Source organism: Peromyscus californicus, unplaced genomic scaffold (genome assembly GCF_007827085.1).
Source record: "Peromyscus californicus insignis strain IS unplaced genomic scaffold, ASM782708v3 Scaffold_4__1_contigs__length_199733344, whole genome shotgun sequence".
Lineage (NCBI taxonomy): Eukaryota > Metazoa > Chordata > Mammalia > Rodentia > Cricetidae > Peromyscus > Peromyscus californicus.
Window position 1 is genome coordinate 71,273,051 of NW_026294562.1, and position 27,273 is coordinate 71,300,323.

The 27,273-nt window shown below is 45.7% G+C and overlaps 1 protein-coding gene across 1 annotated transcript in view; it reads left to right on the forward strand.

Moving 5' to 3' along the window:
• Positions 1-27,273, forward strand: part of Cpxm2 (carboxypeptidase X, M14 family member 2) — a 113,378-nt gene that overhangs the window by 63,358 nt on the left and 22,747 nt on the right. Inside the window, exons 5-7 of the mRNA XM_052714768.1 lie at positions 10,718-10,802; positions 11,659-11,809; positions 20,414-20,502. Coding sequence (XP_052570728.1) covers positions 10,718-10,802; positions 11,659-11,809; positions 20,414-20,502 — 325 coding nt within the window. The remainder of the gene's footprint in view (positions 1-10,717; positions 10,803-11,658; positions 11,810-20,413; positions 20,503-27,273) is intronic.

The window sequence follows — 27,273 nt, forward strand, 5'->3', positions numbered from 1 at the left end:
ACTGTGTTGGCCCTCACCTTTCTCACTGGTCCTGTGCCTGCTTCCAATTCCTGCCTGTTCTTTTAGGTAAATGTATAGGAGCATCTTGACAAACCCTGTATTATCCAATATCCATTCTGGTGTTCAGAATGTCATGGCCCTTGACAATTTTGTGCCTTAGTTCCTTTACTGATAAATCAACACTGACATTTTCCCTGGCCTTAAAATAGTTTGGAGCAAATCCAGTGGAGAATTCCACTTCATTATCTAAATTGCTCAGAGTGGGACGGGTCACTTTGGGCTATAGCAAGCTTTCCTATGCATTTAGTGGCATCCTTATCCTCTATTCAATAGGTGCCCCACCCCTCAGGTGTCTTCCCAGCCTTCACACTCATGACAACCAGGGCTGTTCCTAAACATTATCAGTTGTCCCCCAAGGGACACCATTGCTGTATATACAGGCAGGGTCTTGGTTGAATGCAGTTGGCAGTACCTGCCCACACTCCTGCTGACACAGAACATTCCACACGGTATGGGCACACAATCTTGTGGTTGGCAGAAGAGCATACTGAACCTTGGGCTTGAGCTTGAAAGAGGTTTTAGAAGTCTCCAGTCTGACCCTACGACCTGTTGGTTCTTGCCAGTTGGGCTGACTCTGGGTAAAAAAAATAGATCATGCCTCTTCCAGGAACCCAGCTTCTGACTGTATGAAGGAGCCAAATGCTTTGAAAAATACCAGGAAATTTTAATCACAGTAAGTGGATCATGAAGGCAGGCGTGGATCTGTCAGGTGGGGATGAATTTTCCCAGTGTTTATTTGAACTCTAATGTTCTCTTTAAGAGGGAGGCTGGGGGATGGGATGGAGTGGGGAGGGTGGAGTGACCTAGTTTTCCTTGGCTGTGGTTTCGTAGCTGAGACTTAAGCTTCCTATTCATTAACTGGATTTAGGGAACTATTGTTTTATCCTATTGAGGCCAGGCTGGCAAGATGTGTCTAGACCTGAGCCAGGGGAGAGAAGGTTCTGGAGGGATGGAAAGTGAAGCCAGAGCTGGAGTGAAGTTCCCATGGCAGCTGATAGCCTCCTATAGGACATCACATTCTAGTCCTCAAATCTGGATATGTTGCTGCATTAGTTACCTTGTCAATGCTGGGATGAAATGCCTGGCAGATCCCCTTAAGGACCTAAGGGTGTCTTAGGGCCACAGTTCCAGAGTTTGTACACCTCTGGGGGAAGGTAAGGATACAGGAGCAGTATCCACAGCAAGGAAACAGAGAGATGAGGGCTGTTGGCTTCTTTTTCCCCAGTCCAGGACCACAGCTAATGAAATGAGCTACTCTGAGTTAGGGTGGGCTTTCCTACCTTTATTATCTCAATCTAGAAGCTTCTTCATAGACATGCCTAGAGGTTTGTTTTCCAGGTGACTCTAGATCCATTAAGTTTACAAGCAATCCTAACCATCCAGTTACCTTATATGACAATGGCAACTTTGATGAGGGAATTAAGTGATGGACCATAAGTGGAGAGGGCACCCCAAGTTATCCAGCAGAACCCCATCTTGTCGTAAAGCTTTGGTGAAAGAATCTTCAGCTGTGGATAGAGGGCCAGGGCCTGCTGACCACGGTCAGAGAGATACTATGTTGCTGGTTTTAATGGCAAGAAAGGGGGCCACCCGCCAAGGGATTCAGAAAGCTGGCAGAAGCTGGGAAACAAATGGATGGATGCTCCTCTGGGGTACTCAAGAAGGAGACAACCCTTCAGATATGTGGACTCCAGCCCAGCGCTAGCCGGGGTCTAATCTATGTGTCGGAACTATGAGATACAAGTCTGTGTTGTTTAGGCTTCTGTGTCTGTGGTAGTTCGTTGCAGGAGCTGTAGGGAATCCAAACAGCTCTCAGAGGTCTCCATAGGTCAGAACAAGCATGCAGAAATCCGAAAGTTGGGTATCCACAAGCAAGCACGGTGGAATAGGCACCGCATCCCTGCTCTGCAGGGAAGCAAAAACTCTGGTCCTACAAGATGTGAGTGTGCGCAGAGCCAAGCATGTACCAGCCACACTACAGGCTTGCCCTCTGAGGCTTATAATTCTGATCAGAAAGTTACATTTGGGGTCACTTGGAAGGACTAATATTCTGCCTCTTATAGCACAGTGATCCACACGTATATATTCCAGTTTGTTCTTTCATGGAAAAATGAATATACAAAATTATAAGAGCAGTTTCATCTCCCATGCCCTTGAGCACCAGAGCAGAGGCAAGTGTGAGATTTCCTCCTCTGGTCTTTGCAAGCCCCACAGTTGGGGTAGAGCACTGTGGCTGCTCTTCTCTCAGACAGCACTCAGGTCTGCCACAAAGCACAGTAAAAGATGGAGAAGGGAATAGGGGACCAGGCTTCCCTGAGTCTCTTGATTCACCCCAGACAGCCTCATTATAATGGCAGTTACCTCCACTTCCTAATCTGCACCCTTACCTCAAGCTGCAGTCTGGGATTTCTACCTTTGTTGGTGTTCCTCAGTATGTTCTGATTACTTGGCCAGGGACCGTAGGGGAGCCTAGCAACACCACCCTTACCCCCTGTTCCTCATTGGCTTCCAAGTACACCAGCCTGGACTAGAGATAGTCACTCTTATGATAAGTACTTTATTGGAAATACAAGATGTCGCCATCCTGTTCCTATCCTGGCCTTTGCTGTGTTGTCCACCTCTTTGGACCTCTGATCAGGCTCACACTTGATAATGACTTGGCTGCTTTGCTCATGTGGAACCACAGGCCCCAGCCTCACTCAAGCTTAGCCAATGCCACTCCTGAGGATTGCTGGACCTCTGCCTAAATGATGAGCAGGATTTCCTTAGCTGGGTATTAGAAGTCCTTTCTTGAAGGGACTATGTATGCAGAGGGCCCAAGGGCAGGGAGAGGGGTGAGAGTCTGGTTTTTCTGCTGGAATGTCGAGTGTCTCTCCCATGAGCTTCCCTTTCTCTCACTCTCACTAGAAGGCCTCTGCCTCTTCAGCTACGTGATGACAAGTCAAACTTTCATGAGGACCCAAGGGTTCCGACTCATGACTGAAGCTGCCTTGTTCTCCAATCCAGATTCTCAGGGAAGAATGTTTTGTTCCAGTTTTCGACAAATGTTCACTGTAGGCCAGTCAACTATGATTAGTCTGGTTTCTGTTAAGGGGCCATCTTTAGGTTGTTTGTCCTTGGCCAAGGTGCAGGGTCACCCTACCTTAAATACTTTCAACGAAGGTGTTCATGTGGAAAGGCAACTCTCAGAAAGGATAGGGCCGACCACCCAGTGTTTCCACACTTCTCCAGTTAACAAGAATTTTCTCTAGGTCTACTCTTAGTTTTTGCACATCTTTGGATAGTTGAAGTTCTCACCTGTGGTACTGAGCATAACTGATGTGTGAGAGTCTGAGAAAACTTCATTACGATCTAAATTTCATGCTTGTTTTATGCGTTTCTGTGAGTTCTGGTAACTATTTTCGTGACAATACATCAGCTTCTCCTGGTGTTTGGAGAAAGGTGGATGATTGTCAAGCAACTGAGGAATGCTAATTGTGGGTTTAAGATGAAAGCTGTTTTGACTAATTAGATTGACCTCTATATATGAATGTACTTATATCTATATGTGTATGTGTATTGGCATAGGTATAGCTACCTTATGACATGTGAGTAGATATGAACACCCATCTTAGACCCGTTCCTAGCACTCAGTACTTTGTGAATGAGTGTTAGCTTCATTAACACTGCAAAGCTCCTTCCTAACCTGTTTTCCAATCTTTCAGTTAACCCTTTAGCCCCCCAATTATAACTTTTATATCTACTTTAAAAGGATATCTGGTTACTCTGCTTCTCATTTTTAAAATCTCTCTGTCACTCTCTTTCTCTTTCTTTCTCTCTCCTCTCTCTCTCTCTCTTTCTCTCTCTCTCTCTCTCTCTCTCTCTCTCTCTCTCTCTCTCTCTCTCTCTCTCTCTCTCTCTGTCTGTGTGATGCTCTGGAGCTGGAGTTACAGGTGATTGTGAACCACTTGATGTGGGTGCCAGGAACTGAGCTCAAGTCCTCTGTAAGAGCAGCAAGAGTTCTTAATGGCTGAGTCATCTCTCTAACTCTATTTATTCTGTTTCTTGACTCACTGTATGTTCTTTTAAAAAGTCTTTTTTAAGTGAAAGGAGATAGTGACAAGCTCCTGTTTTTATTGTCTAAGAATACCCTGATTTCATAGTCATTCTTGAAATATGATGATTTTCAGGTTAACACTCTTTTCCTTAATCCATTGAATACACTGATTTCATGGTTCTAATATTGCCCTTGAGCAGTGTGCTGCCAATTTGTTCACATTCATTTGTACTTTAAAAAAAAATTCTGGCTCCTTTCAATCTGATCTTTGACAATTTACAGGTTGTCTATAATATAGGTGGGGTAGGAACCAATGATCCTCATTTCATAATAAAAGTACTGGGAACTCAGAGTAGCAAAAGCCACAGATTTATTTTCAGTTCTGTAGAAGCCAAGCACTAACCTAGACTAAAGGCAAAACTGGATGGGACACAGATTTGGCTCAGAACAGGGTTTTTTTTTTTTTTTTGCTAATCTCATTTCTCTGCCCCCAAACTCCTCATTGGCTGAGGTCTTCAGAGTAGAGCAATCTTCCTGGTGTCTGGCATTGCCCCCTCCCCAAACTCTCCATCCTGCTCTTCAGGGCACAAACCCTTGTCTAATGTATATCCCGGGGCTTGCGATCCCTCCTTTTCTGATGCAGGCTGCAGACTGCCTGTGCTTTTTGACCCAGGACAACAGAGAGTGCCTACGCAGGCAGGCAGGCAGGCAGGCAGGCACTAGCTACTGGGTAGGGAGGAGATGAACCTGGTGCCTCCTGCTTGTCTACCATTCATTAACGGTCTGTAAATGCACCCTATGCTGAAAATGGACCATAACGATTTATTTCTTAGAGTGGGGATGGATTTCTTTGTATGGATTCTATTTGCCATTCATTGTCCCTCTTGAATCTGTGGATTCACATCTTTTGTCTGCTCTAGACAAGTTCTAGCCAGTGTTCTCCCAATACTGTTTTCCTGTACTTCTGCTTGGCCTCTGTGAGAAACTCTGATGAGGAACACATCAGGTTTCTTTCACAGTTATCTTCATTTGATTTTCTACTTCTGCTCATTTTTCTGCTGTGTTCTTGGTAACTTCTTCACCTTTATTCCTGTTTGCTAATTCTCTCTTTGACAGTTCCTAGTCAGTACTTTCAATTTATCTGTATATTTAATTTTGATGGGGTTTTTGTTTTTTAAAAGTTGTTTGTGTTCTTCACATCTATCTGTTTCTTATACTAACCTATTTCCTTTTGGTGTTTTTATTTCACAATGTATTTCTTTAAATATGCCATGTATAAAAGTGGCTAAAAACAGGAATTATATAACCAGACTGCTGGATTTTGAGTCTCATCTTCTATCACCTTGACCTCTGGGTGCATCTGTAGTTCAGAGTAATAACACCTATGCCACTTGGTTGTCATGAAGAAAAATGAGTTAATATTTTCAAAGTGATTAGGACGGTATCTGTCACATGCTAGGCACAGATAAACAACTTTGAATTGTCTCATACAGCAGAAAATCATACTTTGAGTTTTGACTTTTTTATGGGCTAGTGACAATGTGTGGTGTGATCCTCTCTTATCACGCCGGCTACAGCAATGAGCCATAGGCATCAGTCACACACTCTCATGCAGCTGCAAGACTCTGTAGTGTGCTGTGTTGCTAAGATCTGATGCCCGGTAAGTTAAGGATATCCACTTTCAGTTTACAGTATAATCAACCCATGATGGGTTTTACTAGAATGCAACCCCACTGGAAGTAGAGGAGGATTTGTACTTAGCAAATCTTTGATTCAGAAAACTTAAAATATATAATGTGGCAGTTTCAAAATCTCTAATTCTCTTGGGTCTGAATGTGTTGCATTTTATTTCTGTACCTCTTTCTCATGGGGAGTATTTTCTAGATGATCGATGAGGCTTTAGAATCATCCTTACCTACTCCCTCTCACCTAGAGAAACCTCCAATGGCCTAAAAGAAAGATTCCTCTGCAGAGACAGTTTGTGTGGACCTCTGCTGGGACTAAGTGGACATTGACACTCTCAGACCCTCTAACATATTTGTACTCCCTTCAAGAGTCTTGGGGAAGGTTCAACAGCCTTAGCTTTTTATGGTTGGCAGGCTATCCTCATGTGCATTTCCCTAAAACAATGTTGGCTTGTTAACCTACACAATGCTTAGTATTTTTTTCTTTCAGCTCATATCCACCAGATCCCTGGAGACTTCTCTTATTTACTTGCTTGCAAACTCACTGGTAACTTAAAACCTTTGTTTATCTTACCATAAGCAGAATCTAGCTAACCTGTAGGGAAGACTCTGCAGTCCAATGTCACAGTGTCCTGACTCCTCCCTCTGTGGTCCACCTCCTGACTCCTCCCTCTGTGATTCACCTCCTGACTCCTCCCTCTTGGTCCACCTCCTGACTCCTCCCTCTGTGGTCCACCTCCTGACTCCTTTCCCTGTGGTCTACCTCCTGACTCCTTTCCCTGTGGTCCGCCTCCTGACTCCTCCCTCTGTGGTCCACCTCCTGACTCCTCCCTCTTGGTCCACCTCCTGACTCCTTCCCCTGTGGTCCACCTCCTGACTCCTCCCTCTTGGTCCACCTCCTGACTCCTTCCCCTGTGGTCCACCTCCTGACTCCTCCCTCTTGGTCCACCTCCTGACTCCTTTCCCTGTGGTCCACCTCCTGACTCCTCCCTCTGTGGTCCACCTCCTGACTCCTCCCTCTGTGGTCCACCTCCTGACTCCTCCCTCTTGGTCCACCTCCTGACTCCTTCCCCTGTGGTCCACCTCCTGGTCCACCTGAGCTGATAGAAGATTATATTGGAGGAAAATGAGCTAGTGCCATTCAGGGTATTTTATGTGTTTTATATTTTCAAATGAGTGAGCTGCCAGAGCCCAGGAGAGTCAGCACAGCCTCTGCCTCCTCCTGTGGTCTGGAGGCCTCTGACCCCAGTACTTCTTTGCTTGGACTGTGGAGCTCTGAGTCAAGCCTGAATGTCAAGGTGGTTTTGTGATAAGGAATAATCCCTCTGAGGGAAGTGGAAATAAGCCACAGAAGTACTGTGATGGTTTAAGACTTCCCTGAAGATTAGGAGACCAGGAAACAGGGCTATTACAGTTCCTGTCTCCCATGAGGCTGCCTTATGACAATGGATGCGCCTCGCATAAAGGAAAAATATGTGCTGCTTTTTATGTCAGTTAAGGACTGTTTTCACTCATTCATCTGCAGAGCATCCTTCATTGGGCTGATCCAGGAGGCTCCTTATTTCTTCCCACCCTGAAGGTACCTCGTCACAGTGCTCAGTCACACTCTTGAACATTCTGTTCACCTCTCTGTCTTCCTGGTTAACCTTCAAAAACCTTGAATGAAAGGATCATGAATAATTTAGCTATGTACCCTCAGAGGTTGGAATGCTTCTATCATAGTGGCTGAAAGGTCAGGGAAGCATGCATCAAGTTCCACATGGCTTTAGCCTTGAAAATGCTCAATATACAAACTTGATTAGTCAACAACTAAGTTGAGATAAGAGTGACATATAATGAAATAAGAATTCTTGATGTCATGTTTCTCTAGTAAAGTAAGCCTTTCTTCACAGCACACACTGGGAAAGGGGGGTTTGGATCCCAGGAGACCATCTGGGGACAACTGTCCCGGCTGGAGGAAATGGGTTGGGCTGCTACTGGTGGAGCTAGAGAGAGTCTGATAGATCTTAGTCTGAAGATATGGGCAGTAAACTGGCAAAACTTCGTGAGAGGCTGAATGAGGGTTGGGGGAGGAAAGAGAGGGTCAGGAGTGACTGCTGGTGTGTGGTTCCTGGTGGATGACAAGGACTCTGCTAGTCCACTCTGCTGTGGTGTCTCCTGGCAGACAAGAATGTACATGTTGGGTAAGTGCTCTACTACCAAGACACAACTCCAACACTTTTATTGTTATTTAGTTTTTTTAGGACAGGGTCTCACTAAATTGCCCAGGCTGGTCCGAAACTTTCGAGTCTTTGGCTTGCAGCCTCTTGAGTAGCTGGGTTACAGGACCAGACCACAGACCCAGTCTCTCTTCTTTGGAGAACTTACTAAGTTTCCTTTCTACTTCCATCCTGTTTGTGTACTTCTTTTGACTGAGTTTCCTAACTTCATTCCTTTTGTCTCACTAGGACAGAGCCCTGCCTCTGTAGACCGCCTTGCAGGTATTGGGTGGACATTATCAGCTGAGAAACAGTCGGCAGGGGAAGAGGGGCTGCTGTTGGAATTGGAATGGAGCAGATTGCTCTTTGGGGAGAGGGTAATTTTGCAGGCAGGTGTTGCTGAGGGGCTTCCCAACAGGCCTTGCTCATGGCATTTCTCTTCTGTATTCCTGGCTCCAGCCTGGAACACGTGGTGGTATGATTACTGGAATGTTGGGGGTGGGGACTGTTGTTTGATTCTGGACACAGAGGGTCGTGGGGAGGACACAGCAGGAGGAAGTGTAAGATGAAACTGTTTTTCAGCATGGATAGAGGCACCTAAAATCAAGCTGCTCCTGAACAAGTTCTCTAGGCAACCTGACTCAGACTGAAAGCTTAACCAGTGGTTCTCAACCTTCCTAATGCAGTGACCCTTTAATCCAGTTCCTCATGTGGTGGTGACTTCCAACTATAAAATTACTTCATTGCTTCTTCATAACTGTAATTTTGCCACTGTTATGAATCATAATGTAAGTATCTGATATGCAACCCCCAAAGGGGGTCATGGCCCACAGGTTTAGACCCTCTGGCAGCAGGACTAGAGAGCAAGTGGACTTATAGAAGTAAAGGACAGAAAAGCAGGAGGCTGGTTCTGCCGCCAGGGTTCTAGGTTTTAGGAAGGGGCATGCACAGAGTGGCCCTTCCATATTACCTGGCAATTAACAACATAAAAAACCTGTTTGGGTTATGTTTTGGTTTTGCCACGCCTGTCACATTGGCCTCCATTCCAGCAAGTCAAATTATGGCTGCTTCATCCTCAGTAATTTCTGTCCAGTGGGAGACGGTGCCAGGGCTCTGGCTTTGGGTCCAGCCTACTGGAATCTTGCTGGGATGAAGAATGTCTGAGTGGCTGTGACAGACAAGGAGAAACCCAGAGTCTTGTGGACTCAAGCTGTTGCTTTTGTGGCTGGCTGGATCTGGTTTGCTGCATTCACAAGTCAGTTTCCCCAAATGAAATTTCTAGAACAATTTGCAGCATTCACTGAGATTATTTTCCCTGCTGGACTCCATTAAGCTTCTGAAGTGTGTGATATAACGTCAGTATGAACAAATATGGTCTTGTTTGCATATCTTTTTGTGTGTGACCATACCAGGGGCTAGGAATTGTCCTAAGTGCTTAAAGGATATTAGACCCTTCAAGGCTCACAGTCCTGTTTTTTGTATAGAGGGGCATAGATGGTTAAGTTACCTGGACAAAGTTATACAACCAGCAGGTATCATAGAACTCAGGTTCTTTTGTTTTGTTTTTTAATCGTAACTATTTTTTTGAGAATTTCATACATATATGCGACGTATTTTGATCATATGTTCCGGCAACTCCTCCCAGAGTTCCCTAACAAGTCCTTCCAACTTTATGTCTTCTTTTTCATCTTTGGTACAGCTGAGTCCTGTCAGCACTGCCCACATGTGCATGGGTGTAGACTATCTACTGAAGCACCTACCAGTAGCCACAGCAGAAAAATGAGTACTCCACCCACAGCAGCCATCGGCTGCCAATAGTTCTTCAGATGCAGGGCTACATGAGCCCTTCCACTATCTGTGCTAGAATTTTGAGGGGCTTGATCTTGTGCTGGTAACCGGGACCGCTGTGAATCCACGAGTACAACAGCTATGCCCTATCCAAAAGATGCTTCGCATCACTCTCCTCTTCTCTGGCCCTTGCATCCCACTTTGCTTACTCTTGGTTGATATAGATGTCTCATTTAGGGCTGAGCACTCAGAGTGACTGTTCCCAGCACTCCGACCAGTGAGGAGTCTGGGTCCACCTTTGCCTACTGCAAAAGGAGCACCTCTGAGCAAGGTTGAGAACAGCACAGACTGATGGGCTGAAGCATAAACCTTTAGGAAGCTGTCTGACAACATGGCTGCTTAGCAGAGTAACAGCAGTAAGTTCCTCCTTAACTGTGGGCTTTTGATCTGGTTTAGAGTACCAGGCATGGATGCCCTCCTACAGCGGAGGTCTCAAATGCAACCAGAAAGCAACTGGTTACAGCCATAAACAGTCTTGCCACTATTGCACTAGAGGGCACATCTTGCCTGGCAAGTTGCTATTTAGCATGCCTGGTAAAGTGCTTGGTAAGACCACTGAAGTCTTTTTTCCCCTCAGTGGTATGCATAGCACCTTCTAGTACTATGAAAACTAGCCAGCAGGGAAACAGTTTTCTAGCAGGTTCAAGGTCATTTTATCTGTGTTCTGCAATCGAAGTGTGTGGTATCTTCAGCACTAGGGTCTTATTATCTAGTTGTAATGGGCAATCAAGAGCCATGACAAGAATCTATGTTGTCCTCCAGGACTCTCTGAGAATCAGAGTTTGACCCAGTCCTGAGGAAGCCATATCTGTTCTTCCTTCTACCCCTCTGGATGGAAAGGGTGAGCATTTTCAAGTATGTAACCCCAGTGATGCTCTATTTTCTCACAGGAGTGACTGGGTGACGTCCTACAAAGTCATGGTGAGCAATGACAGCCATACATGGGTTACTGTGAAGAATGGATCTGGTGACATGGTGAGTCCCCTCTCCACTCTACCCATGCCATTGGTGCCTGACCATGGGGCTTTGTCCTATGCCTGGGGAAGTTTACCAAGCCTGTGTAAACTCAAACCAACCAGGAGAGTCTGGTGGATAGTGACCTCCTTTCATGCTCTGGAGCCCAACCTCCAGTGGCCCACAGTTGGGGCTGATGGAGAATTCTGGATTCATTCCAACTAACATACTTCTGGGATGCAGCCTCTGACTCCATTTACAAATTCACACGCTGCAGTTGGGGACCCTCGTGGCTGTCACTTCCAAGAGCCCTAACTTTTTTGTGCCACCTTGTATGAATAGCTTCAGCATGGGAGTTTTGTTACTCTCAAATTCAGAATCTCAAGTGTCCCTCCTATGTGGTGTCCAGCATCTTACACACCAACTGCAGCCTCACTTTTACCTTCTGTCTCATTCTTACATCAACAGTCCTGCGTGCACCAGCAGAGTGGAGCCAGCTGGTCTACCTGTGAAACCCGTTGCTTGGCTTCTCCCTTAATGTTTCCCTGCCTCTAGAACTCCCTCCTATTCTTACCAGTCTAAGTAGCTTTCCTTGACTGTAGGGCCAAACAGACCCTCTCCCTGCTCCAAAGCTTGGCCTGGCCCACCTCCTTCTAATAGCCTGAGCTTTAGAACATCCTTTTGCCCTCATGATAGACTGAGAGATAGGGCCTTCCTCGGACAGAGTGCAGGGGTGATTTGTTTCTTTTTCGCCTTGGTTCCCAGCGTGCATACGTACTCCTTGCTGGGATCCTAAGGAATGAGTGAATTCCTGGCTGTCTTACTTTTTATGATGAAGGTCTTAAAAAGCTTCCTCTTTCCCCTTGAGCATCAATAGATATTTGAAGGAAACAGTGAGAAGGAGATTCCTGTGCTAAATGAGCTACCGGTCCCCATGGTGGCCCGCTACATTCGAATAAATCCGCAGTCCTGGTTCGATAATGGGAACATCTGCATGAGGATGGAGATCTTGGGCTGCCCATTGCCAGGTGAGTTTGCCTCCTGAACTTCCTGCAAGGCTGTTTCCTACTGGGAGACAGGTGCCTACCCAAGGTGAGTCAAAACAAACTGAGCCATTATTTTCTCGTGTCCATTGTTAAATCTCTTAAACATACAGGTTTCAAAATGAAAAGAAAAAGAGCTTTTCATAATCTCAACTCAGAGACATGAACGTTGGTGGCACTGAGCCCTCTTGCCAAGTGTGGTTTTGCCTGTTGTAATTTTAAGATGTTTATGTATGTCAAGGTTGATGGATCACTCAATACTGTCACTCAGAAGTGAGAAAAAGGCATGTAGCAGCCAGCTAGGGGTGTAACTTAATGGTAAAGCACACGCAAATGTGCGAAGCTCTGGGTTCGGTTCTCAGCACCACAGAATATGTTTGCCCTCGAGACATCTATTTGTCCTTAGCATGCTTACTATATTGGGCACAGAGGCAGGGCAGGAGGTAGAGGGAACTGAGCCATGAGCATTTGCAAGGTCTCTGTCTAAAGAGCTTCCTTGGATGCCCATATCCTCACTGAACACTTTCTCCTTCTAGTATGATGGGCTGATTTTCACATGATGGTGCTCGACTCTAACTTTAGGATGGAAGTGGGCATCCATGTGCACCTTTTGGATCCTATTAGTGTCTGCTCCAGACAGGTTGGCCTAGGCTGGCATTTCAGAAGGTATTGGCTGCATCACTGGGGACCCATGGCAAGAGCATCTTCCTTCTGATCAAACATCTCCAGGAAAGCAGCTAGCCTAAAACTCTCCCCATAGTACCTATCAGAGCCTACAGGAATGTCACATTCCTGTCCTTCTCCAGTCAGGTCACAAGGCACAGGAGCAGAAGCATGGTTCATCTCACCCTGTTTTCTCCCTGGAGTCTGTTCACTGTCGGGCTCACAGTGGAAGCTGGAACATCACTGCCTGTGGGTCCCCAGTCCTGCCCAGCACAGTCCACCACCAGCCCTGATGCTATTTCAGCAGTCACCCCAGCTCCACCATGAGCTTGTGTTTGCTATGTTTTCAAAGCATGTTTAATGCCACATTGCTATTTTTCTCTCGGTCTTGTAATATGCATGAGCTGGCTTTGCCAGCTGTAGGTTTTCAGAACATGAACCCTCCATGGGTGAGAAAGTCAGCTCTGTCTGCCTACATTAATGATCCTCACAGCAGACACACATTTTATTTTATTTATTTGTTTGCACTTACTAGCTTGCTTTTTTTTTTTTTTTTTTTCATGTCACAAAAATCACTGGTGCCTGTCCTGGTTAGCTTTGACTGTCAACTCGACACAACATAGAGCCACCTGAGAAGAGAGTCTCCATGGAGGGGTCACCCAGATGCAGTTGGCCTGTGGGCAGGTCTACATGGGGGGTGGTTTCTTGATTGTTAACTGATGTAGGAGGGCCCAGCCCTCTGTGGGCAGTGCCATTCCTTGGGCTGCATAAGAAAGCTAGCTAAGCCCAAGCCAGAGAGTGAGGAAACACATAGCATCCCCCACAGTTCCTGTTGTACTTCCTTGGCTGCAAATGGGTTCCCTAGTCAGAGATAATATTGCATAGAAGAGTAAGCAGGCCTGCTTTCATGTTTCTGCCCTGAATTTCCTCAACAATGGACTGTGACCTGTAAGCTTAAACAAGCCCTTTGATCCCCTAAGTTGCTTTTGGTCACATCAACAGAATGAAACCAGGAAAGAGGGCATCTGTGGGTACTTTCTTTCCTGGTCTGTGGGCAAAATCTCACATCTTTAATCAAAATTCAGTAGTTTAGAATATTTTGATTCCAGGCTAAGCAGTGATGGTGCACGCCTTTAATTCCAGCACTCTGGAGGCAGAGACTGGCGGATCTCTGTGAGTTCGAGGCCAGCCTGTTCTACAGAGTAAGTTCCAAGACAGGCTCCAAAGCTACATGAGAAACCTTGTCTTGAAAAACCAAAAAATAAAATAAAAATAGTGTATTTTGATTCCATACCCTTTTTATTTCTTGGTCATGTGTGTGTGTGTGTGTGTGTGTGTGTGTGTGTGTGTGTGCGTGTGCGTGTGCGTGTGTGTGTGTGTGTGTATGTGTGTGCATGTGTGTGTGTGCATGTGTGTATGTGCACATGTGTGTGCCCCCATCCCTGTGTCCACAGTTGTTGCTTGAACTTCATTGTAACTAGTGGAATTGCTGCGACAAAGGTTGCGCACATTTCTAAAGCTGAGAAAGAGAATACATTGGAGCATGCCTGTTTGGGATTTGAGCTCCCTTTCATAGATGGCTCCTGCAGCAGTCCCACATCCAGCCTGCTGCCATCTGGAAACTTCTGGGGTCATGGGGCTCAGGATAACTGCTAGCACACATCTTGGCCAGCATCTATAAAAAGGTTCTGTCCCCTTTCCTTCAGGCCATGCTTAGTACTTAGTACTGAGCCTTGCTTAGTACTCCTCCACTTGCTTGCTGTAAATAGTGGGACCATGGCTTCCCTCTGTGGGCAGGAACTTATATGTCATTAGGAAAAGGCACAGAGCAGCCTATGTGAGTATCATGAAATAATTATTTCTCTGCTAGGTTATTCTTGGTGGGCATTTGAAACAATCACAGAGATGGATGAACTGTGAAACCTGGGTGGTTCCAAGTGTGGACTTAGTGTGGTTCTAGTTTTTACCTGACAAATATATAGGTCCATTTTTAAGAGCCAAATTATTTTGAAAAAGGTTTTAATACAAATCTACACACAGGCATATGCGTGTGTTAGAAAGATAAATAGATGATAAGTAGGTAGATAGACAGTAGATAGGTAGGTAGATAGATAGATAGACAGATAGATAGATAATGGATGGATGAATGGGTGGATGGATGGATGGATGGATGGATGGATGGATGGATGAATGGAAGAATGGATGGGTGGATAGACAGATAAATAGGTAGGTAGATAGACAGACAGGCAGACAGACAGACGGATAGATGAATGGACAGATACACGTGAAAAGGAGGGTTGTGTGCACTTTAGAAGGCATAGTCTTAACAATAGCTATCTATGCAGTTTCCATGGCTTCTGGTGTTACATTGGTCAAAGGATTTGAGAGATTAAATGAGAATGTTCTGGTACACTAATTTTTCTGTTGTTTTTGAAGAGCAGAGGATAGTTATCCTTTATGTCATAGGAAAGGAGATCTGCTTCCTGTGCTTGCTTCATCAGATCAGGTGACCAATTGTCTTGATCTGTCGGGAACCAGACAGGACAGTCCAGGGAACCCAGCACAGGCTGGCCATTTGCTGGATAGAATGCAACCAGAGTACTCTTTGTAGATTTTTCATTGGTTTGAAAAAAAAAAAACTTGGAAGCTAGACATGATAGCACCTGCCTGTTATCCCATTGCTTCAGAGAGATTGCCATGGAATTAAAGCTAACCTGGTCTACAGAGTAAATTCTGGGTCAGCCTTAGCTATAGAGGGAGACTCTGTCTTAAATAAACAAAGCAAAATAAAACAAAAAAGAATTTAAGGATGAGCACAGAAGGGCCCTTGGGGACAACTTATGGGAGAGTACTCTAAACAGCAGACTCAAAGTGTCGGGGAAGGAGATGAATAGAAAATCACTCTTAATAGAACACAAGTGAACACACACACACCGTGGAAAGGTAAGACAGCACCCTTGGAAGGTGGGGAAGCTATGTGTACAGACCTTTGACTTTGCAGCTTTTACTGAAGAAAGTGTAAAATGGCCCTTGTCTCAGGGAATGTGAGCCTTGGATATGACAGCATTGTTCCATCCTTTCAGGCCAATTAAGGAATTAATTGGTAATTAATTAAGTGTGTGTGTATATGTGTGTGCTTGTGTGTGTGTGTGTGTGTATGTGTGTGTGTGTGTGTGTGTGTGTGTGTGTGTGTATGTGTTTGTGTGTGGGATGTATGCATTCAAAGTAGACCAGAAGAGGATGTCCAGTGTGCTGTTTGTCACACTCTGTTCCCTAGAGACAGTCTAGCTCAGCTCCTGGAGTGGGGTTAGTAGCAGACAAGCTTCAGCGACCCTAAGGAGGAAATATTCAACTTTCATATTATTTGGCTTAATCTTGTCCATCAACTGAGACGTGTTCTGTGTCTTAGAATTCAGGGAGGAATAATAACTAACTTCTGTCACTGACAGCAACAGTAACCTGTCCTTACTGTTTTGTGTTTACCCGTTAGCTTTGGGACCACTTTAAAACTCTTGTAGTTGGTTTGTCTGTCACTCTAGGAGTAGTTACAGGCAGCCTGTGGCTCTTTCTCACTTCCCAGGACCAGTTCATTTACATCAAGCCATGGAAGGCCAGTGTGTGAACAGGAGTCACAAGCTGCTTGCAGATTTTCATCACAGCGCTTTAAATCTGTCTCCTTTGCAGCTTCCTGGGGCGGGCCCTGCATGGAAGTTCTGCAAGTAGCTAGCTGCCTCTGGGGTCTGCAGCTCATGTCATGAAGGGGCTGATGGTTCTTCTCAGTTTCTTATCGCATCCTCTGATGAGTCCTTTTTTTCCCTTTTGGCTTCAGTTCATCCCTTTCTTAGGACACAAAACAAAACGTTCTGTTTGAAGAAGGAAGGGTCTTGCTTAAATGGAGTCCAGACTTGGGAGGCAGCCGGTAACTACTTTTATAAAGGGGATCACTGACCTCTGACCGTGCCATGAGTAAAGGGCATTGTCTACCAGGGAATAAAGTGACCACTGATACACACATTGTCCGAGAGGAATGTGAATACTGACCTTCACTCGTCCCCAGTGGTGCTGGGGGAGCTGATGGGTATGGAGTCCTTCCCTTCTCCTTGTTGCCTAGCATCCCTGTGAGAGCACACAACAGACAGCGACTCCGGCAGAGGAGTCAGTAGGCCGGTGTGTCAAGAACAGAAGGTTGAGTAGGTTAATGAGGTGAGCAGGCTGGATGAAGGATTTTAGGTACTGCGCCTGGCGTCCTCTCTCCCTGTAGGTAAGGAGTCCTCCAAGAAGTCGCTGGGTTTTAGTAGGAAGGATTTTGAAAACTAACCACACGGAAAGAGGCAGGAATCTGGCTTGTCAGAGCTCCATCTGTGATATTAAAGGCGCAGAGATGGAATCAGTCAGTCAGGACTTCTGCTTCAAATGCCAGAGTCCTACTCAGACTCACTTAAGGAGAAAAATTTGTCGGACAAATGAAAATTGCAGGGGTGGGTGTGACGGGCTTTCAGCAGGGGTGGGGCTAGTATCCCAGGGCCTTCTTGCTGAACTCAGGACTGTCTTGGAGCCTCTTGCAGACTGATGGATTGTCACTAACGCTCCACTTCCTGCTGTCTGAGTGACCCCAGGAGAAACAGACTCCCCTACAACTCTGATGTCACTGGAGTAGTTAGGATCAGAACCTGGACTCTGGCAGCCCTAATGAGCTAGCTCAGATACTCATGCTCACTACTTCTGTTAAGGAGACAAGCCACATGGGAATAAAAGCCATAGTGGCATACAGAGAAAGGAGTTAGTGTGGCCACACTGGGAAAAACAGATGACGAGATGCAGTGAACCCCCAAGTCTATCTTATGGGTCCTGACTTAAAGTTTAGGTGTAAATAGAGGACGGGAGTTACACACAACTCTAAGCATTCCTGGTCAAGGTGCAACCTCACCCTTCATCAATCCATCATTTTCTAGACTCCAGTCTCTGCTATGAGGTGCCCTGAACTAGGTGAAATCCTTGCTTGGGAGGAGAGCACCTCCTCTGGCAGGCACAGGGCTTCATTCAGCCTTGTCCTTTTCCTAGCATGAGATTCCTGGGGAGAGTTCAGTTCTTTGAGGACCATTGTTGCAATGTTTTGACAGCCAAGGAGAGGGGCACAAGTTACTCTCTTTTGAAGATCTTGGCACCAGTGGGGATGGATGCACTGAGAGTATGGATCTTGTCCCAGGATCATCTCTGAACTAGTGACTGGCTGGGGCAAGTGGGTTCACAGCTTGGACCTGGGTCACAGGCTTGAACCTGGGCTTATAGGGCAAGACGGTTCCTCTGAATCACATGAAATAGGTGCCAGTCAGAGAAAGGGACTTCAGAGATAACAGTAGATGGCTGATAGACTGATGGTGAGCTCTGAGCTAACTTGTAAATTCTTACTTGTAAAACTGCAAGATGGACTCCTAAGAAATTCTCAATAAGATTTTGTTCACTCAAAAGACAAGTGAGAAGCATTTATTAAATATGGGAGACTCGGCATCGAGATCTTGTCCTGGATGCTTCAACCCTGACTAGTCTCCAGGAAGGAAGGCTAGTGTCTGATCAACCATTCTTTTGTACCTAGGGCTCTGGGCTTTTTCTTTAACCCCTTTTCACAACCTTGAAGGCACAACTGCTGTTTGAAAACAAAAGGGGCTTTCAGATCCTTTGGAAAGACACCCCTAAAGCTGCGAGTGAGTGCCAAATAGCTCTCAGAAAACAGCAAGTTGAAGTCGGTGTCAATAAATGGAAAACCCAAACCAAAACCTGTCACTCTTTACCTTTGCTTTGGAACCCATGGGCCTGGAAAGCTCTCTCTAAGGCATGGATGTCCTATGCCCCAAGCAGATATTTGAGAAATAATTGAGGCCTTGGTTGAGCTTAGATGGCATTGACTTTCTTGCCTGGACAAAATGCCTGTCTCCCTCCTGCAAGCTACAGCCTTCCATGACAGCTGCTTGTTTCTTATAGTACTGTTAGGTCTTTCGTGAAGATTTCACACTATATTTGGTGTTGGAGTTCTTGGTGACTCCTAATTTGTTGTATGTGGCCTCAGTCTTCAAGGCTAAAGCCACTGGTTAGGGGCTCCAGCAGGGCTAGCTGATGTGGATGTGTGAAGCAGATGCTGATGCCTCCTTCCTGCCTGTGATGTAGTCATGGCTTGGTGCTTCTCACATCGATCCTGCAGAGTCAGCTGGGATTTTGTCATGATGTGGAATCTGATTTGGCAGGGCTGAGGTAGGTCTATTAGGCAGCCAGTGTTCCTAGTCTGGGGACTTTGGTGGCACAGATGGTTCCTTGCTGATCCTGATATCTCAGGGGTCCTTCTGTTACCCACCATTCCCCTGCTTCTAGAATGGGCCTTTGGGCCACTTGGGTGGAACCCATGCTGTTGTGGGCTTATGAAGTTCTGAGTGCTCTTTGCATGGGGTGTGGGTGTGGCGGTGTCTGTACTAACTGAGATTTTCTGAATGAATGCTTTAGTGGAGAAATGTCAGCATGATGACCAGGGCTTGAGAGCTTCTGCCATTCTTCCTCAGATGAGAACAAGGGCATCAGGGCAGATCCAGGGTCCCTTCTTGTCACTCTCCTTCACGTTCTTCCTCCTCCCTGCCCTCTCTCTTCTGCGTCATCTTTATTTTGGAATACTATATACAACACAATATGAATTGAAAAGAAACTTCAAGTTACATGAAAAGGGAGCCAGAGTCCTAGTCCTTCAGGTCGCCTCTGTTACTACACTCTGATCACAGTGGTGAGGCTGCTGTGTCGGTAAGGCTTTCATATCTGTGACAAAATGCTTGTCATAGACAACTTACAAGGGGGAACGATTGATTTTGGATCACAGCTCCAGAAGTTTCTAGAGCATAGTCCTTAGTTCCGTTGACTAGACCGGTGGTGAGACGGAATACCAAGGCTGTGGGAACACGTGGTGGAGAAAGCTCTTCACCTCCTAGTAGACAGGAACTAAAGAGAGAGGAGGGGCCTGAGGACCAGGCAGAACCTTCAAAGGCACCCCAATGACCCAGTTCTTATAACTAGGTTCTGCCTACTAAATGTTCTACTACCTCTTAAAGTATGTCACCAACTGGGGACCTGAGCCCATGAGAACGTCTCACATGGGAACCACATCAGGTGCTTCTGGCTCTAAATGTCACGGCAGAATGGCTTCAGGGTTGGCTGACCAGGAGCTCTTGAGGTCATTGGGCTTCTGTGTCCTGTTGGTCACTGAGGTTGTGCTGACAGTTCCTTCATGGTCAAGTGGCCACCACAGCAAGCAGGCAGTGCTTCAGCATCCTTTGCCTGGAGAGAGATTTGTCGCTGTCTCTTCCTCTGTGCTGAAGGGCTTTGCCTCCACTGGGGCAGTCAGAGCATTGGGTGCTGTGATGGGTTTGACCTGGCCCTGTGAACGGGGCATGAGAGTTCCGAGATATCGGAAGAGGGGATTCTTACATGCTGGGCTTCTGTTAAGAAGAATGAAAGGGAACGCATCTCAGCTAAGAGACTAACAGCTCCTAATGTCCTCAAGGATGCGCATGTGGTTTTGAACTTCATAACTACTTGTTTTGTACTGACAGTGGCCCAGGCACACATGTATCTCTTCTGCTGCTCACCGTAAGCCAACAGAGGAGATACCATTCTTTTCCCACTTACAGATGAAAACGTAAGGTGCAGAATGCTCAAATTGTTTGTCCAAGGTCACACCACATTAAGTAGAGACTTAAGCCCAGGCCTGTGACTGTACATCCTTAATCTCCAAACAGTTCCAACTCCCACGTGCCTCCTGGTAGCTTGGTGCTCTTGCCTCTGAACCAGCATTAGAAGTTGAGCTTTCTAGTTCCGCTGTCATCACAGAAACCAGGCTCCTAGCAGGGACGCCATAATTGAATGAATTCAAAACCATCTTTCTGTCCCTAGATCCTAATAACTATTATCACCGACGCAATGAGATGACCACCACTGATGACCTGGATTTTAAGCACCACAACTATAAGGAAATGCGCCAGGTAAGAGTATGGGGTTTCCAACATGGCTTTGTCAAAGCGGGGGCAGCAAGGCCTGAGCCAATAAGCACTATGTGTGATTCCTCTGGGCAAGCAAATGGGGACTCCTCTGTTAGGAAACAGCTGAAATGTGGCTCAGAGCTGAACTTTTCCCATTGAAGCCTTTAGTTCCTAAAGGTTCTATGTGTTTGAGTTGGGTCATATTAGTGAATTCATATTAATTAATTAATTCATATTAATGAATGTGGACTTGAATATGAGAGGGCACTTACGGTAAAAACAGAAAGCCTTCCTGTAGGTCCACATGCTGTGTTCCACAACTGATCTCCATTAACATGCTCATTCCTTCTAAGAGCCCAGCAGGGTAGAGACTGTGATTACCTTCTCTTATTGATGGGAAACTGAGTCACTGTGATACTATATAGCACTATTACCCCTTACCACAATATTTAGATTCTTTTTGTAAAAATTATTTATTAAATTTATTTATTTTATATCCTGACCACAGTTTCCTCTCTCTTCTCTCCTCACATTCCCTCCCCCCACCTCCCCTGTGCACACCCCCCCCAATCCACTCCTCTTCTGTGTCTCTTCAGAGGGGGGCAGGCCTCCCATGGGTGTCAACAAAGCATGACATATCAAGTTGAGGTAGGACTAAGCGCCTCCTCATATTAAGGCTTTGTAAGGCAACCCAGTATGGAGAATAGGTTCCCAAAGGCCTGCCAAAGCCTCAGGGACAGGCTCAGCTCCCACTGCTAGGAGCCCCACAGGTAGACCAGGCTATACAACTGTCACACATATATAGAAGGTCTAGGGCAGTCAGTGTTTAGATTCTTAGCTCAATCTTGGTTGTCTACTAGAGTGACATGGGAATTTATAAAGCATCTACACATGAGCCACCTCAGACACAGTGAAGTTGAATCCTAAGCAGACATGTCCTGGAAGTTGTCCTATGCTTCTGTCCAGCCAGGCCTCAGGACTTAGGATTGGCATTTTTACAAGTAGCAGGACATGGCGATCAAGTGCGACTTTTCTCAGACTGACTCAGAGTCTCTGTAACTCCGGGCTGTGTCAGCCTGTGCATGCTGGCTGCCACACACCCATGAGAAGGGCAGCACCTGGATTGGCTCACTGTCTCTGAAGCCCCGTTCCTTGTTTGCATCCAGCATGGGCATTGCATGTTTCCTGGGGTGATATAAGCAAATGCCTGTTCATCTCAGATAGGGTGCCAATGACACCGTTTGATCTCACTGAAGTCCAACTTGCTAAAGCAATGAGTTTATTGAACTTCTGTACAGAACGTGGGTTAGGGGTTACTTACAGGAATGTAGGTGATGCCTAAGTAGCTGCACCAATCGAACATTTCAGCCCCGAATGAATAACAACTCCGTAGCTGCACACGCAGAGTCCTCCCCTGACTTCCCTTAACCTTCTACTTTCTATATACTCCAGTACCGTCAAGATCACAAAGCCACTTGCAGCTAGAACAGAATTACATTCAGCTGACAGGGAGGTACAGGAGGGGATGGCTGGGCTCTCAGGTGACAATCCAATGGCCCTGATCCTTTCTTCTATGAGGGGAGTCCAACAGTCAATGGGCGGGATCTTGAGGGTCTCTTGCAAGTAGTCACAGCTGCTCTGTTGAAGACAATAGTGACTGATATGTTCAGTGGATAGCACTCTACATTAATGTGCTAGGGAGTTTGGGAAGGCATTGGCAAACAAGATTCTTAGCTATTTAAGAATCTGTTTGAAGACATAGGACAAGCAGAAATAACCTCCGGATTACATTGGCATGTAAGGACTCACCAAAGGCTAGTTAATGAAGCTCAGAGGGAGGGCTTATGGGCTGAGGGAAGGAGCCAGCTACCCAGGATGAAGGCAGGAGATGTTTCTGAGATCAGAATCATTAGACTGAGCTTCGAGACCATGGAATGAACATGCCTGGCTTGTCTCACTGTCATTTAACTTGAGATACGCACGGCTTCCAGACACCTGTCAGCACAGACGTAGAGGTGGGATGTGCTAAAGAACTCCTCTTACTGTCTTGCTCTTCAGAAACAGAGATAATGTGCTTGGACTTGAGGTTTGTGACTCATGCCTGCTGCTCCAGTTTCTCGGGGTATTTTTATGGCTCTGCCCACCATTCTGTCTTCGGGAGCTCTGGTGGGTTAACTCAGTCTTGCTTGATGGGTGTTTTAAGGCATCAAGCCCAGAAGTGAGACCGAGATATCAAATCAGTTGGTGCAATGAACTGCAAGTATACATAAAGTGATCTCAATGTTCAGAGTCCCTGGGTGTTGAGACCTTGAGACAACTGTCCCGCATACATAACTGGGGTCCTCTAGGGAAAACTGGAAGTATGTGCTTTATGCAAGAAGTGGTTATGATGACTACCACTCAGGAGATGCTAGGGCTAAGAGGACTCAGGGTCACCAATACAGCCACCTTGGGGACCCCTCTGAAGTCCCACTGCCTAAAAGCACTGAGCTGGAAACTGTCCAGGGAGTGCTTCTCAGTCCCAGTGTGTCGGGCTGGAAGCCATTGCCAACGTAGATTGTTGGTTCTTGGGGCTGGATTAGAAAACAGAATTGCTAGCCTTTTCCCCAGATGGAGTCTTCTAGGTGGCTGTAGAAATATTTCTACCTCAGGAAAAATAGTTGGCTTAGTCTGAAAGAGACATTTATAGCCAACAATAAAATGAGAAGCAGTAATGAGAAGCCAGTGGAGATGCTCATCCCACTGTAAGATAGCAGCGAGAATGTGTGTGGCTTCCATACAGCATATGCCTGTAGAGCACTGAGCTATGCAGCTCCTATTCCAGGCAGAGGGAGGGGCAAGAGATGGGGAAGGCAGAGAGGAAGGTGAAGACTGTCCAAACATCCATACTTCAAGGCAGAGAGAACTATGCCAAAAGAACACTGGAGATCTGCTTGGTATATGTATTTATGACTTCCTGGTCACAAAAATGTGCATTTTTCATCTCCTTCACTTGGAATGATGGGGGCAATGACTCTGTCACTTGTAATGTCTGTAATATGAAATTTATCATACATATGCTTAACATCATCATTACAGTCGTGACAGATGGGATGGGGATAGATGGGTTTGCTTACCCATGGCTGGAAGAAGCTTTGACTGTAGCTAGACCAGGTGATATCTGGATTGCCTGCAGATGTTAGCAGACAGAGAGGGAAGAAGACTGATCTTCTTGTCCAAACAAAGTATCAGGTGGGTGCCGGGAAAGAAGACAGGTCCTGAGTGAGCCGCATTCCTCCCTATGTGGAGGGAAGGTTGGTGAGCCCCACCACAGCCCCTAGGAAAGGAACTTTTGGGATTAGGGTGTGAGGAGAGAGGTTATTTCTGAGGTGGGTAGTTGACCTGAGCCATGAGTATGTTTGAGGTAGGGTGTGGCATGCTGTCATTAGGAATGGCTTGTCCTTCCCAGGTAGAAAAGATATTGGTTTCCTAGGAAGGTGTCACTTGTCTTTGCTTTGAGCCATGATATGGCTAGGGTCCTGATGTTTAGGAGATACAGGTTGTGTTGTTATTTAATGTGATTCAGATAGATAGCAGTTAAGGGGTGAGACAGGAGTTGTAGGGCAGCTTGCTGTACTGATGTAGAGGATGGCAGAGGATGGCCAGGGACGTTGGGCTGGGAGGGAAGTTAGCTGAGTTTGCTAATATGTATTATTGCTATATTGCTAATATGCTAATATGTATGCTGTGTGGTCAGCCTGAGTGTGAGGACAGGTGATGATGGTGGGAAGCCAGAGCAAGGTAGTAGGTCTGGGAATCCAGACAACCAAAATTCTGACCTGTCTTAGTTAGGGTTTCTATTGCTGTAAAGAGACACCACGTTCACGGCAAACTCTTATAAAGGAAAGACATTTAATTCGGGTGGCTTATATTTTCAGAGGTTTAGTCCATTATCATCATGGTGGGACATGGTGTTATGCAGAGTGACATGGTACTGGAGAAGTAGCCAAGTTTCTTCCATCTTGACTTGCAGGCAACAGGAAGTGGTCTGTCCCAATGGGTTTAGCTTGAGTTTAGGAGACCTCAAAGCCTACCTCCACAGTGACACACTTCCTCCAACAAGGGCACACCTACTCCAACAAGGCTACACCTCCTAATAGTGCCACTCCCTTTGGGGGCCATTTTCTTTCAAACTAATACATTCTACTCCCTGGCTCCCAAAGGCTTGTAGCCATATCATAATGCAAAAAATGCATTCAGTTCAACTTCAAAAGTCCCATAGTCTATAACAATCTCAACCTTGTTTAAATATGAAGTTCAAAGTCTCTTCTGAGACTCATGCAATCTTATAACTATAACCCCCTGTAAAATTAAAATAAAAAAAGCAGATCACATACTTCTAACATATAATGGCACAGGATATACATTATCATTCCAAAACGCAGGGAAGGAAGCATAGTGAGGAAATACTGGACCAAAGCAAGACCAAAAAACCAGCTGGGCAAGCTCCAAACTCTGCATCTCCATGTCTGATATCAAAGCACTCTTCAGATCTCCGACTCCTTTCAGTTTTGTTGATGGCCACACACTTCTCTCTCTTGGGCTGGCTCCACTCCCTGTTCTCAGCTTTCCTTGGCAGGTTTCCCGCAATTCTGGCATCTCTAACATCTTGGGGTCTCCAAGGCAATACAGGCTTCAACTTCACAGCTTCACACAATGGCCTTTCTAGGCCTCCATTCAGAGACACCCCTGACACATACCTGACCTTAGCGGCTTTCCTTAGACATGGAGGCAAATTCCATAACCCCTTTCTTCTATCCTTAACTCTAAAGTGGCTGAAGCTGCCAAGTTCTGCTGTTTGCTGGGGCTGGAACATGGCTCCCTTTTGCAACTACATCTTCACCAGCTTTTCGTTTTCCATGGTTTCCTTTACTGCTTAAGCTTAGCTGTCCTTGAACTTGCTTTATAGACCAAGTTGGCCTCAGAGTCAGAGATCTGCCAGCTTCTGCCTTCTGAATGCTAGGATTAAAGGTGTGTACTACCACACCTGGTTCTAAGCTTTTCTTTAATTCCCTTTCACAAGTTAGAAATCTAGCTGGTGGGATCTTGCCCTGAGGTCACCACCCTTTATTCCATTTCTTTTTCTTTTTTTTTTTTCAGAGCTGAGGAGCGAACCCAGGGCCTTGCGCTTGCTAGGCAAGCACTCTACCACTGAGCTAAATCCCCAACCCCTTCATTCCATTTCTTGGTCAGTTTATCTCCTTGAACGCAGGACTTGGCTTCATTCCACTCCCTGGTGCTGCTTTTCTTCTCGGATTGTACATTTGGTGTTTCACCTTGCTTGCTTCTTTTCGTTATAAATCTTTAGAAGCATGAACATTAGTAACTGCACGAAAGAGTCTGTATTCTGCTAGGCTGTTTTGAGAGCTCCTCTGCCAATGGAATTCATCCAAATCTCTCTACTTTAGCCTCAGGCAGACTCTTCAGATAAGGGCAAAAACCCACAACTTTCTTCACCAAAGTATCACAACACTCTCTAGGGAACATACTAAAATTCTTCTCCTCTGAAACCTTTTGAGCCAGGCCTGATACAGTTCAAATCATTTTTCAGCACTATTGTTTTCCATGCTCCTACTAGTATGGCTCATTATGCAGTACTTAAACCATTCTACTGTTTTCCTAACCCAAAGTACCAAAGTCTATATTACTCCAAATGAAAACATGGTCTGGCTTATCACAGCAATACCCCAGTCCCTGGTACCAACTTCTGTCTTAGTTAGGATTTCTATGGCTATGAAGGGACACCATGGCCAGCAACTCTTACAAAGGAAAACATTTAATTGGGATGGCTTACATTTTCAGAGGTTTAGTCAGTTATCATCATGGTGGGACATGGTGGTGTGCAGGCAGACATGGTGCTGGAGACATAGCCAAGTGTCCTACATCTTGACTTTCAGGCAACAAGAAGTGGTCTGTCTCAGTGGGTGTGGCTTGAACACAGGAGACCTCAAAGCCTACTCCCACGGTGACACACTTCTTCCAACAAGGCCATACCTCCCATTAGTGCCACTCCCTTTGGGGACCATTTTCTTTCAAACCACCACATGAACCATGGATGCTCCTCAGTATGGTTTCCTCCCTTTGGGAATTCCTTTTCCATTGGATTAGAGGTAGTCTCTGAAGAAAGATGATGGAAGAAAACCTTTTGTCTGTTGCTTTAAAACAGCTTTTTAAGAAAAACTTCCATGCACTGGACCAGCATTCTTATATCAACAGAGAACCCCTAGTCTAAAGGATCCTCCATGAATTCACTGTACTGATGAATCAGTAATTTTTACATCTTTCTTGTTTTGGTCTGTTCACAGATGAACAAAAGTCCAGAGAATGAATAATTTCTAAGCAATAGGAGTTGATTTTTCATAGTTCTTGATATTGGTGACCTAGAGTCAAGGAACCAGCAGATTCTGTGTCTAGTGAGGGCTGCCCTCTACTTTCAGTATGGTACCTTGTTTTGGGGGTCATCATGTGGAAGATGGAAAGGCAAAAAGGTCTACCTAGTTTCCTCCTATCCCTTTAAAAGGATGCTCATTCCACTGATAAGGGCAAAGCCTATGTGACTTAATCACCCCCTAGAAAGGTCCCCACCCCTACACATTATGGAATTGAGTCTTGGATTCCACCTTGTGAATTTGAGGAACACATACACTCAAGCTACAGCAACACACTTCTATCCCTCTAGTGCTCGAACTCAAGTTCACACAGGTTCTGCATGACTGTGATTAGAACATAGCTCTG